Source organism: Apodemus sylvaticus, chromosome 8, assembly GCF_947179515.1.
Source record: "Apodemus sylvaticus chromosome 8, mApoSyl1.1, whole genome shotgun sequence".
NCBI lineage: Eukaryota > Metazoa > Chordata > Mammalia > Rodentia > Muridae > Apodemus > Apodemus sylvaticus.
Window position 1 is genome coordinate 105,681,627 of NC_067479.1, and position 19,652 is coordinate 105,701,278.

Sequence of the window (19,652 nt, forward strand, 5' to 3'; positions counted from 1 at the left end):
TGCCCTGTTATTCTTGGGCTGTTCCTACTCCAATTGGCTGGCTCACATGCCCATGTTTTCATGATTCATCTAAGTGGTGAATGTGTCTTCTTCCTTCTTCTTCTCTCCTTTCTCTGCTCATGGTCTCTGCCTCAGATCCCAAGCTCTGGAAACAAAGCCCTGCCCACCGCTCTTCTGCTTAGCTCTAGGCTGTAGGTATTTTTATTGACCAATCAAGGATAACTTGTGGGGCAAGGTTACATAGCATGACTTGGTGTACTTGAAGATCTTCCTATTCCTCAGGGCAACCAGACCTTAGGGGCCAGTACTTAGCATTACAATACGTAGTAACAGACCAAACCTCAACAGTTGGGGAGCCTCTAGGTTCCAAAGGCAAACTTGCTACTATTATTATGATAAGTGGACATACTATCAAACTTCCTTTTAGATTCATATCTTTTCACAGATAGATTAGAGCGGCTCGTGGACCTCAGAAGTGAAATTTCTTTGTTTGGTGGATGGTGATTAGCACAGAAAGTCACAACTGGTTAAGGCGCTAAGAATAAGTATCTGTGGCCACAAGCAAGGCATCTATATGTAATATTCTCTCCCCTGTGCTCAGAAGCTAGCACAGAAAAGTGGCCGTAAACATTGCAATAGCCAGAAGACCAGGAGGACTGGAGTGAAAGTGTCTTCTGGACATGATAGGACTGCTGTGCTCAACTCACAGCAGCCATAGCTGACTGCATAAGACCTGTGGAAGATCAAGCCAGTCAGCATTCTAGCATGGGCTGAGAAAAGGCATGAGACCCTATCCCTAACTGAGGAACTATTCATAATTGGTGTTTGTGGGGAAGAATAATCAGTTTTCTTTAAGAGTATGACTCTTGATAGGAGATTACACTCCAATGGATAGTCCCACACCCAGCACAAATTAGACTTGATGGGTTATTAAGGAGGAGGAGGAGGAGGAGGAGGAGGAGGAGGAGGAGGAGGAGGAGGAGGAGGTGACTAGGAAACTGAAGGGATAAGGAGCTAGGGATGGACCTGGGAAGAATTGGGAGGAGGAAAAGAAGGAGGAGGACTAGGAAGAGGAGTAAATATAATAAAAATCCATTTTTATAAAATCATAAAGAATTAGTAAAAATACAAAGATAAATAAGAGTTCTCTTCATTTGTGATGAACTTTTGAATTTTGATTAACAGCATTTTGCTGATCATTTGAGTGCAGTTTCTTTTTGATCCCAGACATTTATAGGAGGAATAAATGATCTCTAAAGATTTAACAAAGCTCATCTTAAAACTTTTCTTCTTGATAATGACTTTTTTATTTAGTCTGCATAGTGAAATAGATAGTGTCAGTCATGCCAATGTATCAGTCATTCTAACATTCCTTAGGCTAACTTAAACAATCTATTTGCTGCTTTTTGTTTTCTGAGACAGTGTTTCTCTCTGTAGCCCTGGCTTTCCTGAAACTTACTCTGTAGACTCAAAGATTCACCTACCTCTATCATCAGATTGCTAGGATTAAAGGTATGAACACAACTACCCAGCAACTTAAATAATTTAAAATTGCCTTCTAATATCAATGTCATCTAATTTTCAAATTGCTATGAGGTCTGTTGGACATAACATAGATTTATATTTTTAACAGTATCTATGTCAGAATAACATTTTGTTTCCTCCATGATTTGTCTATGCATTGTACTGTTTCTATAGTCATTGGTATTAACACCTAACACGTCAGATATTGCCAAAAGAAGTCATCATATGCTTACAACATAGCACTCATTTTTTTCCTGCCCTGTGTGTTGAGCTTTGAAAATATTGTTTGAGTTTGCCTGGACTCAAGTGCTGTGCTCAGGAAGTCTAGGTGAGTTCCTATCTATTCTGTCCATGATCCTGCTAGTAATGGCTATTAGCAGGATGCTCTTCCTAGGGCTGGGAAAGAAACACAATAGGTCACATTTAACCTGTGAGCACCCTTGAGGGTACTGCTTCCTCCCAACCTGCTTAGTCATAAAGCCAAGACAAACATCAAAAGGGCTGAGTGTTTACTCTCCAGGCTCAAGTGGACCCTTCTACAAAGTACTTCAGCAAAGAGCATGGGCATATAATTCTATAATAAGAACCACCTAGTACCCCCAGAGCTCCCAGGCATCAACCAAAGAGTACACATGGAGGGACCCATGGCTCCAGATGCAAATGCAGCAGAGGATGGCCTTGTTGGACATCAAAGGGAGAAAAGGCCAATGGTCCTGAGAAGGCTAGAAATGCCAGGATAGGGAAGTGGGAGTGGGTGGATTGGTGAGCAGTGGGAGGGAGGATGGTTTAGGGGATTTTTGGGGGAGGGGGACCAGGAAAGGGGACAACATTTGAAATGTAAATAAAGAATATATCTAATTAAAAAAATAAGAAATAAGCAAATGTATGGAAACAAGAATTCAAACGACCAGGGTCATGTTTGCCAAATATTTATTTACTTATACAAGCAATTTATATTCAATATAATTTCTGATTTTTCCCTACTTTGGCTCATTAATGTAATCATGCTTCTTTTTTAATTTCTTTTGTTTGGTTTATGGCATAGATCTTAGTATGCAGCAGAAGAAGGCCTGAAACTCACTGTACAACCCAGGAAGGTCTCCTATAATACTTCCAAGGACGATGGTGATTGGCATGTGCCACTACACTAAAGCAGATCAAAATCTTTCTACTCTTTCTTTGTTCACAGTTTAAAGCCCCACTTTAAGGAGCAGTCTACTCATTGGCTGTCTGGAATAAATGCCATTTTTCTTCTGATCTTATGGGCCCAGTGGTTTTTATCAACAGTGAAAAACATAACCCCGAAAGGCATCTTCTTACCCACAGGGGCTCTTCTGGGTACTGGCAGGCTTCCTCTAAGAGGAGTGAAGAGAGGACATGGTGTTTTAAGTAAACCTGGATTGATGGCCCTTGAGAAGCCAAAATAGCAACCACAGGGCCACAGCCTGGGCCCACCCACTCTGTTCTAAGGAAAACAAACCTCTCAAGTTCTTTGGTAAGACAGAGAGTTCCACTGAATGGATGTGAATGTGGAGGAAAGCAGTCATCAAAGGTCACATCAGGGACTTAGGCCACTTGATCAGCCTCTGTAAACACTGGACACTCAAGAAACCCAAGCTCAAGGAACCTCAGCCTGGTCTGTCAGCTGCAAAACTTCTTTCTTCCATCTCTCACTGCATCCTTTCTATGTCCCCAGGTCTGGGTTACACTCTGAGGTAAAGTGAACTGTATCTAGTTCCTGCCCAAGAAAGGTATCAGCACTGGTGAATGAGCCAGCTGTAGCTCTTACAAGGGAAGCCACAGGGCTTGTGCCAAGAACACAGTGCCGAGGGTCATTTGTTCTACAGATCTTTCTCAAGCACTGGCAGATTGGAAGCTCTGCGAGGTAGGCAGGCTACCAAATAAGTGGGCTGGGTTCTCTTATCCCACCTGGGTGGGACCCGTTAGTAGACCAAGTAAAGCTATTTCAGTGCTGACAATACTTAGTTCTAACAGCCGAGAAATAGAGTATAGAAGCAAGAGACATATGGCTCTGGGAAATTAGATTGGAGCCTTATGACTCCAGCTTTAAGCACCAGAGGCCCCAGCACTTAACAGCTATTGTTAATTCTTGGCTTCTAGCAGCATTGTGTGGCAACGGCAGGTACCAGCAAGCAGCAGCAACAGGTTGGACCTTCTTGTATTTCAGTGCTCATGCAGGTTATATAGTAGCATATAGGTCTACCGTGTCAGGACCCCCAAGCCCGTACAGCAGCTAGTGATACAGATCTCGGGTCTAGAGTTTGTGAGACCTTTGACTACGAAGGCTTAATAAGTAGTTCACTGAAACCCTCCCAATGACCAGGGCCTACAATTGCTTGTTTTCAGCTCTTCACAGAGCTAGTTATCTCCGTTGTTTCTGTGTATGCCCGATCGAGAATGTTTGGTACAACATCTATGAATGTTTGTTATGAAAAAAAGTATCTTGGAAGTCACCTGTGAGCAGCTCTGCCTACCATGTCGGGATCATTTAGGCCTCGCGGGTGGGCGAGGAGGTAGAGAAGGAGTCGGAGTCGGAGTCAGAGTCGAGTTGGAAGAGTCGGAGGAGTCGCAGGAGTCAGTCGCAGGAGTCCCATCCTTGGCACTGTCACCCACCCCTGGCCAGGTTATTAGCAAAAGATGGTGGATTGCCTGGCAAACAGTGAAGCAAATATTAGTCGCGTAAGTCTTGTGGAGAACTAGTTTTGGAGCAGCTGGTCATCTTGACCATCACTGGACGGGTGCTTGTTGGAGAAAGAGTATTGACTAATCTATGCAGAAAGAAGCCTAAAGCAGAGCAGTTGTTCTTATTTAATGGTATTCTTGTATATGGCAATATTGTTATCCAGAAGAAAAAAAAATACAGCAAACAAATTATTTCCTTGGAAAGTGTTACCATTGATTCCATCAAAGATGAAGGAGAATTACCATCAAATTATGAAGGAGAATGAAGCCAATGGTTGGCTTATTAAGACACTGACTAAGTCGTTTGCAGTTTATGCTGCCACTGACGTGGAGAAGTCAGAGTGGATGAATCACATAATTGTGTCACTGACTTACTCTCCAAAAGCGGGAAGACACCTAGCAGTGAGCATGTGGCTGTCTGGGTCCCTGACTCTGAGGCCACCATGTATAAGAGCTGTCAGAAAGCAAAGTTCACGAATCAGCAGCACCATTGCCACAAACGCGGCTTTCTTGTTTGTGGTCCCTGTTCTGAAAAGAGATTTCTTCCCAGTCAGTCTTCTAAGCCTGTGTGGATTTGTGACTTTCTGCTATGGTTGTGCGACCTGCTTTCCACTGGGGATGTGGCCATGTGTCAGCCAACTAGATCAGACTCTTACAGTCCGTCATTGAAGTCGCCTTTAAATGACGCATCTGATGATGATGATGATGATGGTGATGATGATGATGATGATGATGATGATGATGATGATGATGATGATGATAGCAGTGACTAAGGACATGCTATGAAATATTTAATTGACTGCCTGAGAATCAGCTTTGGGGAACGTGGAAAATTCCAGGCTCTCTCGGTTTTGCTCTAGCCATGACTGCCTGAGAAGGCCTTAGCCTCTGTGCCTCTCTGTATCCTACAGAAATCCTACAGAAAGCAGCCCCGTGCTGTCTGTCCCTCTCTGCACTCTCATAGGGACAAACTGTTGCAAATACATTAGATAGGGTCTTGGCTTCCTACTCTCCTTATTTGTAGATTATTTTGTTGTTAAGTTGGAAAAGATGTTTATTTAAGAGATCGTGTATCACCTTTCCCCCCTGATATGGAAAAACTAAAAGCACAGAATGATGGGATGTGACTGATACCTGACTTTTCCCCGAGCATTCTATGTAACGGTTACAACACCAGTGACAGAACACAGTTTGGAAATTCTTTATTCTCTTTTCTCAATGCCAAGTGGCAGCATGGCCACCGAAATAAATGCAAGCCCTACCTTCTTATTTCTGTGACTGATGTAAACATACTGGTGCTCTTACGGTGGAGAATGGGTGTCTGATGGATGTAGGTAAGAACATTTATTTGACAGCTACAAGGAACTAAATTTAGAGGTATCTTCACTCTTACATGAATACATATTTTTCATAAAATAGATTATAATTTTACCTCCTCTAGGCACCAAATTATAATGATCACATATGTGTTTAAAATTATCCAGTTGCCACTCTTAGGAACTTGATTTGAAATTCATCACTAGTATAGAAGTGGCACGTTCATAAGCTTCTACTTTCCTAAGATATTTTTACATCTAACTTTGTTTGCTTTCCATTATTTCTAAAAGGAAAAAATCTGAGGAAACCCTTATCTTTTTCCACACAGGGTTTCTCTGTGTAGATTCGCTTGTCTTGAAACTCAATTTCCTGACCAGGCTGGCCTTGAGTTCTCAGAAATCCACCTGCCTTTGACTTCCCAGGCACCATTACCACCTGGCAAGAATCAAAAGTTTTTTAAAAAAAATTCTCACAGTAGAACACGGAGTCTTATAGATCTGGGAAAAGATCAGAGTTTGATATGATTCCCTTTCTGTAAGTATCATCAATGTTTTTGTGAAATAACCTTGATTTACAACATGGTATTGTATTTTACAGAGTTTATGAAGCCCCAAGCAATTTCTATTTTTGGAAAACAATTGTATCTTTAACTTGTTTCGGAAATCATTTTTCAATATATGGAAATAGAGTAGCAGTTGATATTTCTAAATTGTGACCATCAATCAAGATTGCTTTGAGAACTGGTAGTTATTCTCTTTATGCTTGGAGGCAGCCATTGTGCTGTAGGCCCGCTCACTACATAGCACTGGACATGCTGTGCACGCTCTGGCCACTGGCATGCTGCGGGAACTAGGTTTTCAAATGCAGGGAAACCTGCAGGCTGAAAGTTGTGTTTTGTGTTTTGTGTGTGTGTGTGTGTTTTCAGAGTTCTTTTCAAGCCCCACCGCCCCTTTCAAATTTTAAAATTTTCATAATTCTGCAGATGTGCTGGGGTTTGATTCAGTAACTTGTGAATGAAGAGTCATGGGTATTTCACTACGTGGTTACAGAACTGATTTTACTTCTCTGTTTAGTTTTGAAAGTGTATGAACTATACGGGTCTCTCTGTAGGAAATGTGAAAAAAAAAGCACAATAGAGCATGGCTTGGGGGCTTTGTTCCTGTTTTTTATTTTGGTTGGTTGTCAGATGGATTTGTGTTTGTTTCAGAGCAGCATATGTGTGTAGTCAGTAAGCATGCTTGAAAGGACCATAAAAAACAGAGAAATGCTAATGGAAACTTGGAAGTTCAGGAACCAAGGGTAAATGTCCAGGCATAACATTTGCACGGTCGACCTCTGTTGACTGTTTTTACAATAAAAGTATTTTACAGCTATTATTTTTAAAAGGAGTATCTTGATGGAGCCATGCCAAGAGCCTGTGGCTCTAGAGGATTGGCGTGTCTAAGCCATATGGATGGACATCTGGGAGGAGAACACGGTGGTAGGAAGATTGTAGACTGCTAAAGCAGAGCTACTCAGCACTGAGCAGAGATCCCACCAGCAGCTCTGGACAACTTCCCAATTACAACAGCTCCAAGGATAGTTGCTTATTAAACTGGGGTTGAAGGCCAGTCCAGCTTGGGCTCCGGTCACTAGGCCAATGGGCCTGTCATTGAGGAGGACGCTACCAGAAGCTGGACTGGAGGAGACACAGCTTCTCTTTCACTGTTCCTTTACAATAAAGAAACCCTAGTAAGTTGTGGTATGCATTTTGGGGACCAGCTGTGGTCCTCTGCTTCCTTCCTCTGGGGTTGTTTAGATGTGGTTGTACACCAGTCTAGAAGGCCCAGGATAGGTGGAGTTCTGCAGGATTCCAGTCAGGCTGAGAGTGAATACACAGGCAAATGGGTTGGGGTGGGATGTCTTGGAGAAGACCTTTTAGGAAGATCTTAATTTACATCTCTCAGATCATCAATAAAACAGCTCTCTGAGAGGATCTTAGCTTGTGCATATTCCTTTATTTGGAGTGGGCTTGTATGCTACACTCTATTGGGGTAAACTGAAGGTTATATAGTTTTGGGGAAGAGGGTGAGAATGCCCAGGGTGGGCAAAGATCCTTGGCTGAAGGCCAAGGTACTGAGATGCCATGACAGCTGGAGAGGCATTCCAGGAATCTCAGGTGCAGGACTACTCACATTCCTCAGGTGGGGTCCAGGACAGCCCGGTAGAGAAGAGGAAGCCCTGCTGTTAGGGAATCATTTGTACTGACCTCAGGGCAGTTCAGGATTGTCAAACCTCAACCGTAGCAGCAAGGTTTTGTAACAGTGAATCCTTTCAGGACAAAAGTGGTGGGCCTTGGGTCTGGAGTCTGGCCTCTCAGCTTTAATCTTGTAAGGGCCAGACAAAGGTTTAATGGAACAGCCCATGTAGGCCTGTATCTCTCATTTGTGCCCTTCCTAGATTGACTGGACCATATGCAAACTAAAGGACAGTCATTTCCAAAGGGAAAAGTAGGAGTGGAAGGTGGGGAGATGCCACCAACAAGTAACCATTGATGGGTAACATATGGGTGGTCCTAAGCATCATCAGAGGAGTTTAAAAATAAGACAGAAAGGGGGAAAGATGGAGAAGGATGTAATTATGGGAGATGCCTCCCAACTTGTCATCTTTTGCTTCGTGCTGGAGAAAGAGAAAATTATGGGAAGTGGCAGAGCAGGTTAAACAAAGACAGATGCAACAGCTGGTCAGCCAGGACTAAGGACACTAGGTCATAGCAGAGGGACAGCCCTGGGAGGCCGGTAGCTCAGAGTAAGACCTGGATAGCCATATTGTTCTGCTTGGAGAAGCATGTTGAGACACACCCTCAAGCAGACATGGTAGGAGCCTGAGACTTTTCCTGGTAGAAATGACCTTTTGGTGAGATTTCAAGGCAAGAAAAGTCTCCTAAGGAAAGGATCAATGAAACAAGAAGTCTCCACTTTGATTGTGGTCTGTTTCCAGCAAATTCTTTTCACAAAATAGAGACTTTGAACATGACACTGACCAGATGTTGGGAAAATCATCACAACTCTGATGTAAAATAGGCATTTTTACTTGAACTATGAGCCATAGCTGGCGGAGAAGTACATTTTGTGGGTTCTTAGATTCCCTCTCTACGATCTAGGTTGAGGACCATGCGAAGGGGGAAAAGTAGGGGACTGGGATTCTTGTGAAAAAGAAAAAGAGCCAAGAAAAAAGAGATCCAGGGCCATTAGGTGCTAAGCAATCTGCATTCCTGCCAGACCACCACAAGCATGGCTGGTTTATAATTTTCAGAATTTGTAGGGTCTCAGGGTAACACAAGCTAATCCTTAAACACTGTGCTCACAAGGACTCTGGGCTCCTCCTCTTCACCTTTCTTGGCTTTAGCCCTGACCCAACTCAAAGTTTTACTTCCGTAGTCTTCGTTGTGATGTACCTTTAATAGTTCAGAGCCAGAGGCTATAAATCCCTCACGTCTGCTGTTCCCAGCCATGGGTGCAGACCGCTATAGTTAAGAACAAAAGCTATAAGTCAAGGGACATGGAATTTGTCTCATTGACTTTCCCCCCTCTCAGGTAAGGACCATGCTCCTGCTTCCGTTGCTCCCTGTCCTTCTGTGTGTGGGGAGCGTGTCCTCATCAGCGTCACAAACCTGTGAGGATACCCTGAAGACTTGCTCTGTGATAGCCTGTGGCAGAGATGGGAGAGATGGACCCAAAGGGGAGAAGGGAGAACCAGGTATGAAGCCCTGTATTGTGGTTTTCTGTACTTTTCTCTCCAGTGGGGGGCAGTTCTGCATTCAGAGATGGAGCCCAGGGACCTGGGGAGGCTTGGCTTTCATTATGCCGTGTTCTACTCACAACGAACTTTCTACGGTATCACTTCCTCCCAACCAACAGTGCTTAACAGCTCTCTTGACTCATACTTCCATACAGGGGTCCGTGAGGTGGGGTTGTCCCTCAGGACAGATATACAGACTTGGGAGGCAGAGGATCTCTCAACTCTGAGTCACCAATAACTAGCTCCCTGGCTCTCTTGGAGTCAGTGTGGCTCAAACTTTCAACTTCAAGAGAAAAAGAATGAGTAACAGTCACTGGGACATGCTTCCTTTATCTCCCAACAGGTCAAGGGCTCAGGGGCTTGCAGGGCCCTCCAGGGAAATTGGGGCCTCCAGGAAATGTGGGAATCCCTGGACTTCCCGGAATGAAAGGCCAAAAAGGGGATCATGGAGACAATAGAGGTAAGAGAATGCATTAGGTGAGTCGCTTGAGCCAGGGTGTGTGTTCTAGGAAGAGGAAGCCATGTGGGGAGGTGCCTCTGTCATTCCTCACAAGGTCATACTCAGTGCTGTTTCCTGACTCAGTGTCACTATGTCCCCAAGAAATACCCTTCAGGGTCATTCTCCCATGAGTTATTAGGACACCAGGCTAACTTTTCTTCCAGTGGAAGTCCAGTGTGTGATCCAGGCTATGAGGGAAGAACTGGGCCCCTCCCTCATGTCTATTGTAAGAAGAGTTGCATGAAAGTGGTTTGCCTCATTGAAATCTCGAGTAATGAAGAATACCATAGCAACTGCTTCAGAGTGAAAGTAAGCAAAAGAAGAGTTAAAAGTATTAAAGAGCTTGCCTGGAGGGTGGAGAGGAGTCACAGTTGGTAAAATGCTTGCTGCACAGGCATGAAGGGCTAGTTCAATCCCAAGTGCCCACATAACACACAACAAAATAAAAAAGGAAAACCCCAATATTCATGTTGGCACACATATGTAATCCCAGCACTGGAGAGGCAGAGATTGACACATACCTGGGACTTGCTAGCCAGGTAGTCTAGCACATTCTGAAAGCTCTACACCAATGAGGAATCTAGTGTCCACAAAAGATGGATCCTGAGGAATGACACCCTAGGTTGATCTCCAGCCTCTACACACACACACACACACACACACACACACACACACACATACACACACAACCATCACGCACATATGCATCTACACATGAGCACACATACACACATAAACAACACAGAGAGAATTTACCAGTAATGAAAGATGAAAAAGAATCATAAAGAAAAATCACAGACTAATAAATATTTTTTAGAAATTAATATAATATTATAATGTTTAAGCACTCCATTAAAGAAAGGAAGGAGAACTAGTGTAACAGGTCATGAGTATAACTAACTTACACCTGGGAAAGCAGCAAAATTACTTTTTCCTATTTGCTTCTTTAATTTTTCTGGAATAAGCTTACTTTTTAATGAGCTTTATTTGTGTGTCTAAGAATATTTGTGTACATAAATATTCATGTGCATGTATGTGCACTTGTGATGAGTATACATATGTGTGCATGAATGTGGAGTCTGGATGTTATACTCAGATATTGTTCTTCCTATAAAATCCATCTTTTTTTTTATGACAAGGTCTCTCACTGGTCTGGAAGCTATCAAGTAGGCTAGGCTAGGCTGGTTGGCCAGCAAGCCCCAGAGATCTACCTGTCTGCACCTCTCCGTGCCTGTCCAGCATGGGGATGGTATGCCTGGCTTTTATGTAGGTCCTAGGAATCAATCATGTTCTTGTGTTTGCATGGCAAACACTTTGCCTACTGCATTTTCTCCCCAGGCTATGAACTTTTTAATTCTCCCATCCTGCAGCCCAGTGTTTGAGACTCCAGGTTAAAGTCTTCTTTTCACTAAGTACTCTCTTCCTCATGCTCTTGCAGCCATTGAGGCGAAGCTGGCAAATATGGAAGCAGAGATAAGGATCCTGAAATCAAAACTGGAGCTAACCAACAAGTGTAAGTTTTCTCTGAGCCCCAGGGTGTTCTCACTCCAACGTCTCCCTGCAGATCTAGAGTTGGGGGAGAGTGTAAGAGGGCTAACAATTCTGAACACTAACTTTACCCCAGATCTCTACAGGCATGGCTCTTTCTTATGACATAATATCATTCAATCTTCTCACCAACTCTGGTTGAGACATTATCCGTGTCTCAGGATTGGGGAGATTGTTCAGTAGTGAGAAGCACCTGCCATACAAGGCCGATGACTTGAATTCAATGCCCAGAACCTACTGTGGGAGGAGAAAAATCAGCTCTCAAATACTGTCCACTGACCTACACCAGGCACACTGTGCCATGCATGTAGACACATACAGAAACACACACACACACACACACACACACACACACACACACACAATTTTAAAAAGATATTATACTTCTTACAAATGAGGGAAAGGAAATCAGGAAGTATAACTCAACTCTCTATCCACACAGCTTGCACACAGTAGCAAGAAAGGGCAGAGTGGAAGTCTGTTTTGCTCAACATCTTTCCTGTTTGCTCCCCACTCACTGTTCTTCGCTGAATCTTGGTACCCTTCTCTTATTCTGGTGCCCACATGGGGCAGGGAGGGCCTCAGGTACCGCCCGATGTTTACCTGTGTTTTGACTGATGTTGCTATCAACCGTGAGCTATCCCAGAAAGCTTCAGCTGATTGCATGAAGCTGTGCATTTCTTTCCCGGCTCTACTGCTGTTTTGGGTCATACCTTTTTCCTAGGTTCCGGCCTAGTGTGATTGGACCTGAGACTACTATTTAGAGTCCTGAATTCCCAGAGGACTTTTTCAGCTGAGGTCCTGCCTGGGCACCACACTGAGTGAGCCTCTTCTCCTTTGATTTCAGTGCATGCCTTCTCAATGGGCAAAAAGTCCGGGAAGAAGTTGTTTGTGACCAACCATGAAAAGATGCCCTTTTCCAAAGTGAAGGCTCTGTGCACAGAGCTCCAAGGCACTGTGGCTATCCCCAGGAATGATGAGGAGAACAAAGCCATCCAAGAAGTGGCCACAGGCGTTGCCTTCCTAGGTATCACGGACGAGGTGACTGAAGGCCAGTTCATGTATGTGACAGGGGGGAGGATCACCTACAGCAACTGGAAAAAGGACGAGCCCAATAACTATGGCTCTGGGGAAGACTGTGTCATTATATTAGATAATGGCTTGTGGAATGACATTTCCTGCCAAGCTTCCTTCCAGGCTGTCTGTGAGTTCCCAGCCTGAGGAAACCAGCGCCTCCATCTTCTCCTTGGCTCCTCTCTGCACTCTCACTTGCTTCCAAAGAAAATTCAGAACTGGTTTCTCAAGCCTAGTGTTAAGTGATTCTTTTGAGGGGAGAGGATATATTTGGTTGTGGCATGAGGCCATGAAGGGAAGCAGACCATGAGGCACCAGGGTCTGATGAGCACAAGCAAAGGTCACATCGTTTTGCTAGGAACACAGCAAGGAATCAACTATGGAAAAACTACAATAAATATCCCCCCTTTCACCAAAGGACAGAAGGTGTGCCAGACCTGTGCCAGAGTGGAAGCTTATCTCAGCCATAAAAGCATCCAATTCCTTTTCCCCATGAATTGTCACTAAGTGGTGTCAAGCTTGCCTGCTTGAAGCTGTCCTCAGTTTACAAGGTGCCTCTTGCGTGTTCCTTTACAGGGATCTATATTTGGTGGAGAAAGGAAGAGAGTTAACATTTCTGGACACTTACTATACTCCAGGCACAGGCTAGCTAGGTCCTCCCTGTGACAGAGCTGTTTTTAGGTTCCACATGCTGCCCCAGGGGCCCTCTGTCTACCTGACTGGAACGAAGGGCAGTATCCTTTGTGAGTAATCACACTCAGTCCTAAGAACCCCCTGCCAAGTAGCTGTGTCCTCCCTTTACTCGCTCTGCACCCCAAGGATGAAATGCTGCCTTTTCTTGCATTGCTACATGGGATTGATGCGCTATTGTGTTCCGGCGACGTAGAAAGAGGCAGATGCTCATTCAGAGGGTGTCCGGCTCACAATGTCAGTCCCACTATTCAACATCTCTTCCTTTCACGGAAACACAGTGGATCACTGAGCCCATCGTCAGCTCAGAGGAAAGTCCTGTAGTTAGTTTTCTCCCCTAAGGTTAAATGATGGCACCTCAACTGCCAGGACTGGACCTTCCTCCTTTGCAGTTCTGGTTCTTTCTTGGTCCAAGGTTTTGATCTATCTCTTGTGACCCTGAGAGATTTGTTTTCCACTTATCTGAGGGGATGTTGAGCTGAGATTCAATAGCACAATGAGTGGAGCTAGAAGAAGGTGAATTCTGGCCCCAGCTGCTTGCTGTTCACAAGTGAGCTTGGAAAACATTTCAGGGTGAATGAGCTAACCGTCATTCTCACTCACTGTGGAGCCTTTGTTAACTTCCATTGTACTTCATGTCTCCTGATCTGCCAGGGAAAGCACTCTGTAGTTGGGTGGTTGATGGATGTTTGTTCAATGGATACAGCAAACATTTACAAATGGTTGGATAAGTTGGCTACAGAGCAGTCAAGGTCTGGCTGTGTGCTGCATCCACAAAACTTTCCCAGCGGGTGTGAGAACTAGGCTGGGACCTTCAGAAGACACCAGGGCCAGCAGAGTGCAGGGGGCAGGACCATGTGCCTCAGTTTGTAGCACAGCTATACTGTCACATTGCTGAATTTTCTTCAGACAACATACGCTTGTGATATAGACCAGAATTATTCATTGGGTAAGCACAGGGGATGTTTTAAGATACAGAGCACCTCTACAGGATAAATTAGAATCCTAAGTATAGATGATCCAGGAAATGGGGATTTGGAGGTTAAATTGTATCTGTGAGTGAGTTTCCTTTTGTAGATATGCAGACACAGCTACTGGGGTCACAGTTTGTTTCATGTGACAAAGGGAAAAATGACATTCAAAGACTGAGAGACTCATGATCCAGGTTCCAGCCTGAATTCTGCACCCTACAACTGAAGGGCCTGCTATCAGGACAGTCTTTCTCTAGACTCAGACATCTCTGCTGTTGATATGTTCCAGCCAGAGGTCGGGTCATTGGGTTCTAACTGAAGGCCTCTCATTCACACTAGATGACATCCTTCTTGGGTCCAGGCAGGCTCCTTTCTCTGTGGCTGTTAGAGGCCGGCCAGCTCTAAGGGTGAGGCCATGGTCTTGACCCTTGGCATGATTTCTCTGTAGAGCCTCTGCCCTAAGGCTGTTTGCTCAAGGTTGTGTAACAGATCTGTACTTTGGTAATTGTCAGGAATTCGGGGGTTTTTCCACACATGAATTAGCCAGGAAAGTATCAGTTGTCATCCGAGGCTCAGGATAGAGATGCCAGGAAGTTGGTTTTAAAAAGCCATGTTACTGTGGTAACCCTGGGTTATTGGGGGAAAAAAGAGAGAAAGAGAAAGAGGTGCTCCTGACAAGAGACCAGCTGGGGAGCTGTGACCTGTTTAGATGGAAGGTCCCCAAGTATGAACCAGTCTGCTCTTGGCAGGGACAACTGCCACATTCAAAAGAGATAGAATTCTGGTAAGCATTTACAAAGTAAACACAAGCCTTAGACTAGGTCAGCCATCGGCAGCATGAAGTCTAGCCTGTCTTGTCCTGGTAGACCAGAGCTTGTGCACTCTGTGTAGCTCTTTAGAGCAGTGGCTGGCAGAATTGACTAGCATCATGACATAGTTTAAAATCTCTGGTCCTGTTAAATTTTTCTCAAAATCTCCTGTCTTTGTGAGTTTCTCAGGTGACCAAGATGTTTGGCAAGATTCTTGGAAATCACTGTCCCAAGAAATAACAGTCACCCTGGTGACTTGTGTCCATCTTGTACCCATGCCAGAAGGCAGGCTTTCTTCGTTTTGGGGGAGGCCTCTCATGATGCAAAGGGGTTCTGCTTTATGCATAGTGTCTGTCCATTAACACTCCCAACTACTCCTTACATATAACCTGCTGCCAGTCCAGAACCATGTGCACACATCCTAAGGTCTTACTACCTCCCGTGACTTTATAGATAATAGAGCTAGGACAGAAAGGCTCCAGGGAGTTGCCAGAGTATAGGAGGTGCTGGGTTCAGAAGGTCTTGTGCAGGCACTTGTATGACCTGGACTCGGGCTGGTGCACATACTTCTGTGCACATATGTATGCCAATCAACAGATCCAAAGCCTGATACTCTGTGCACCCCATTGCCAGCAACTCATCCCAACCCTCTTCCATCTGTGGTCAGGTCTCTCTCTGTCTCCTCCTTCGCTGGTGAATATTCCAGAGACTTTAGGTGAAAAGTATGCATGGTGGTCATGTACAAACTGCCCACAAATGACACTAGATGTAGCGAGAGGCTGTGGAATCAGCAATGACTATTCAGGCACTGGCATAATCTTGGGCAAACTTTAGATCTCACCAATGTTGCCTTCATGAAACTCATCTGACTAATGAATCTAAGTTGTCCCCAAATCCAGCCTTAAGTTTTTTTTAACTCTTGTTTTTATTTTCCTCTCCGCAACTGTAGATATTTGCTATCAGTTTGCATATATATATAGTGTATGTATGCATATATACATATATATGTATTTATATAGTTTATATATTTATATACTTATATCATTGTGACAATGTCATTAAAAGCAAGGGTTAATCCAAGACTGCCTGGGCTCAATTCTGACTTCACCATGATGCAGCAGTGTAACCCTTGGCAAGTCTCATACAGTCTCTGCACTCCCGTGCTCTTTTGGTAAAACAGGAATAACAATTGTGCCTATATCAGATGATCATCACCAAGGACGGATAAGCTGTTATCAGTGAAGCTATTACAACAATATTTACTTGCAAATAATGCCACACTAGCAGTAGCCATGGCTCAGTGAGTTTTCCAAAGCTTACCTCAACAGATCCAGTGTCCAGAAATGGGTGGGAGTCACTTATAAACTCAATTGATGGCTGACAAACACATCCATGGATGAGTTCACAAATGAATTGACCTGACAACACCACCAGGATATGAGATTCAACTCATACCCAGAGATTAACCTGGGGCCAGGCTGGATTCCAGAAAAGCAGTGAGTTCATTTTAGAAGATGGATATGAGCATAGTCTGCTTCTTCAGGTAACCCCTGTCAGCAGTGGCCTCGTGCTGCCCTCTGCTGGTTGTCTTGAAGGCAGGGCAGGCATGCTCAGAGAGTCTCACCAGCACAAGAGCTTTAGGCTCCCCTAAGCCCCTTGTTGCTTTGTCTCTGCTGCCCTTACTACTGCATCCACTTGGATCTTCTGTACAACTTCCAAGCCCCATGGCGATGGCTGCTCTTACTGACTATAGATCCTCTGCGTGCCAAGGCTCTGCAGCAATAAACAGCCTATTCTTACATCAGTGTCTGCTCCATCTCAAATCTAGACTGTGCGCTCTTTATAGAGGGACTTCCATTCCACCTCCAGCCTCTTCTCTGCCCACATAGTTATGTCCAGAGTCATTTCATGTCCCCTCACGACAGGATGTCATTGCTGCCGTGTAGCCTTCTGGGTCAGGTGGACTTCCATTTTCCTGCGCTCAGCATCATCAGGGGAAAATTGGGGATTTTCTCTGAAGTAGGTTCTTTCTTAAGGACACAACAAATCATTCACTTGCAATGTTTGCAGTGACCACAAATAATCTCAAAAGTGAATGGATGCTTCAATTAGAGTGTAACTAAGGACACTCCACACAGCCTGTTGGGGACCCATGAGACAGAGGGTCAGTGTACAGTGGGAGGGTGGATGCATCTTCCATACCTCAAAAGTGGAGGGCTTTGTTGTGCCACCAGCTGTAACTAAACTCTTCAGCACTGTCTTGCCTTTGCTTCTTCCAACAGGAGAAAGCACCAGGATTCTTCCCAAGGTCCTAGAAAGTAACTTTACTTGTCTCACTAATAAATTTCAAAGGGATTCCCCTTGATCAGTGTCTCCCAACCTACTGAGTGGTGTCCTTTTAAGCCAACGGTGGTAGATATTAGCACATCTATTCTATTCATTATACTTGCCAATGACAGCTATTCGAGGGAAGCCGGGCTAAACCATGATGTTCTATAGGCTAAGTGTATTAAATAAATGCATTTTCAATTTGTAATGTTTTTAATTTACAGTGCATCTAAGGGAGGGTCATAATTTCATTGCAAATCACCCACTTCCTACACTGCCTTTCTAAGACCCTGGAAGCCATTTAATATTGTAATAATTTTCTAACGTGCCCAGGTGGTAGGCAGAAAAGAACTCATTGTTCAATCCTACCAAGTGCCTCTGAAATGCCCAGCTATTCCTGTGGGAATCTATGGTTTCCACCATCATAAAAGTACTTGCAGAGCCAAGTGCCATGTATTTGGGAAGGTCCAGTAGGAACACTGTGTAGAAATCGCTGTGGCCACCCTGCTAATCCATCTCATGTATGACACTGGTGGTCAATAACTCCTAAGGCAGGAATCAGAAAAGGTGAAAGAGCCCAGTAACTCTCTGAGGTAAGGTATCTTGTGCTATGGGCTGAATATTGATTGTCCCCTAAAGGTTTATATACTGGAAAGCTGGTACCTAGTTATAGTAATGAGGAATGGTGAAAGTGTTAATAGGTAGATCCTACCAAGGGTAATAAACTGATAGCAATATGGCCTCAGACAGGATCAATTCTCATCTCATAGGAATGAGGGAAATAGCCTAGGACTGGATTAGGTAATATGAGAGTGGGTTGTCACAAATCAAGGCCACCTACATGTTTGGCCACCCTCTTTTGCATGTGTCCCTTGTCACTGGCACATGCTGCCACATGTAACTGTTCAGTATGTTACAGGGAAGCATGTGAACTATGACACTTGCCCACTCCTCATATTTAATCCCTTTCAAAACTATTTTTGTATTCTAATATTAGGTCAAATACAAGAATTGGGCCAAGAATCAACATGGGTGAATGGTTTATTTAAGTTAGAAATTAAATGCTTCATAAATTGAAGAAAGAATAAATGGCATGTATTTCAGTTTTGTTAAGAAAAAGGGGGAGTCCTGAGATGGAGTCAGACTTTGGTGGTAGTTAGTGAATTAGCTTTGTCTGTCATGGACCAGATGGAGATGGGCTATACATGTGCTCATGGCTGCCCTTCTCTCTGTGGACAGAGGGACCTAATAAAGGCACCATCTTGTGCTTCATCCCCAGTGATCCCCAGGAAGATACTTTCTGGGACCTCTTAAGGAATCATGGTCCTTCTACCAGTTGGGTTGCACAAAAATGGTTGGGGAGCTGAGCATACCTCTCATGGTTTTATGGTGGTTCCTGACCAAGGTTACAGGCTTAGTTCACACAGGGAAAACACAGCTCATATCCGGGAGCTATAAACCACCCAGAACTTCTGGGAAGAGGCGGAGAATGTGAACCCGGCCAAAGGATAAAAACAAAAAAAGGTGGGGTAGAGGCCAACCAGGATCCTTCCATCCTTGCCTCTTTCAGTTCTGGCAGTGTCTGTAAGATCTCTGTGCTTATAAGCATCTTTCTTGCTGCTGATTCAAATGATACCTGACTTTAAAGGGGTTGACTTCTAATTTTCAACTTTATGACAATGTATAAATCATATTTGAGATGTTGAATTTCCTGGGACAGAAATACTTGAGTGTATTTCTCTCTCAAGATGCTGGGAAGCAGCAGAGAGCTGTAGTTGTCAATGGACTCCTGAGACCACAAGTGGGATCAGCATACTTTGGGGTATTGTGTTCTCAGATCTCATTACAAAATACACGATTGTGTATGTGTGACAGCCACTATTTTATTAAAAACTAAGTTTTATGTTAGACAACGTTGGCCAGGTGTAGGCTTATGAAAGAGTTCTTATACTCAAGGCTAACTTGGCTTAGCCTGAATGTTTCAGAGGCTAGGTGCATTAAATGAATGCGTTTTCAATTTGTAATATTTTTAACTTAGAGTGAGTCTGTGATGACACAATTTCACTGCAAATTAACAAGGATTTTTTTTTTATTTTGGTGAATTTTTAAAACAGATTTATCAGGATGTAGTCTTTCAGACAAAAGTTTTAAAAAGTCTGACCTCAGCTAGGCATGGTGGTACAGGCCTTTAATCCCAACAACCTAGGCAGCAGAGACAGAAAGATACCTTGAGTTTCAGGCCAGCCTGGTCTACAGAGCATGTTCCAGGACATCCAGGGCTATGTAGAAAAACCCTATCTCAGAAAAAATTCTGACCTCTTAATTTATCATTTCTATTGTTTTTGTTGTTGCTGTTGGTTTTACATTTAATTAACTTTAATATTTCAGTTTGTCATTTAAAAATTTTGT

The 19,652-nt window shown here is 43.9% G+C and overlaps 1 protein-coding gene and 1 pseudogene across 1 annotated transcript; both read left to right on the top strand.

The window, feature by feature from the left end:
• The first annotated feature begins 4,182 nt into the window (after positions 1-4,182).
• LOC127691549 (pleckstrin homology domain-containing family F member 2-like) lies at positions 4,183-4,943 on the top strand (annotated as a pseudogene).
• Positions 4,944-9,125: 4,182 nt separating this feature from the next.
• On the top strand, positions 9,126-12,626 carry LOC127691174 (mannose-binding protein A). Its single transcript, XM_052190725.1, has 4 exons — positions 9,126-9,282; positions 9,668-9,784; positions 11,262-11,336; positions 12,219-12,626. Exons 1-4 carry the CDS (start codon positions 9,129-9,131, stop codon positions 12,590-12,592), a joined length of 720 nt encoding a protein of 239 aa, XP_052046685.1. The 5' UTR covers positions 9,126-9,128; the 3' UTR covers positions 12,593-12,626.
• Positions 12,627-19,652: the final 7,026 nt, after the last annotated feature.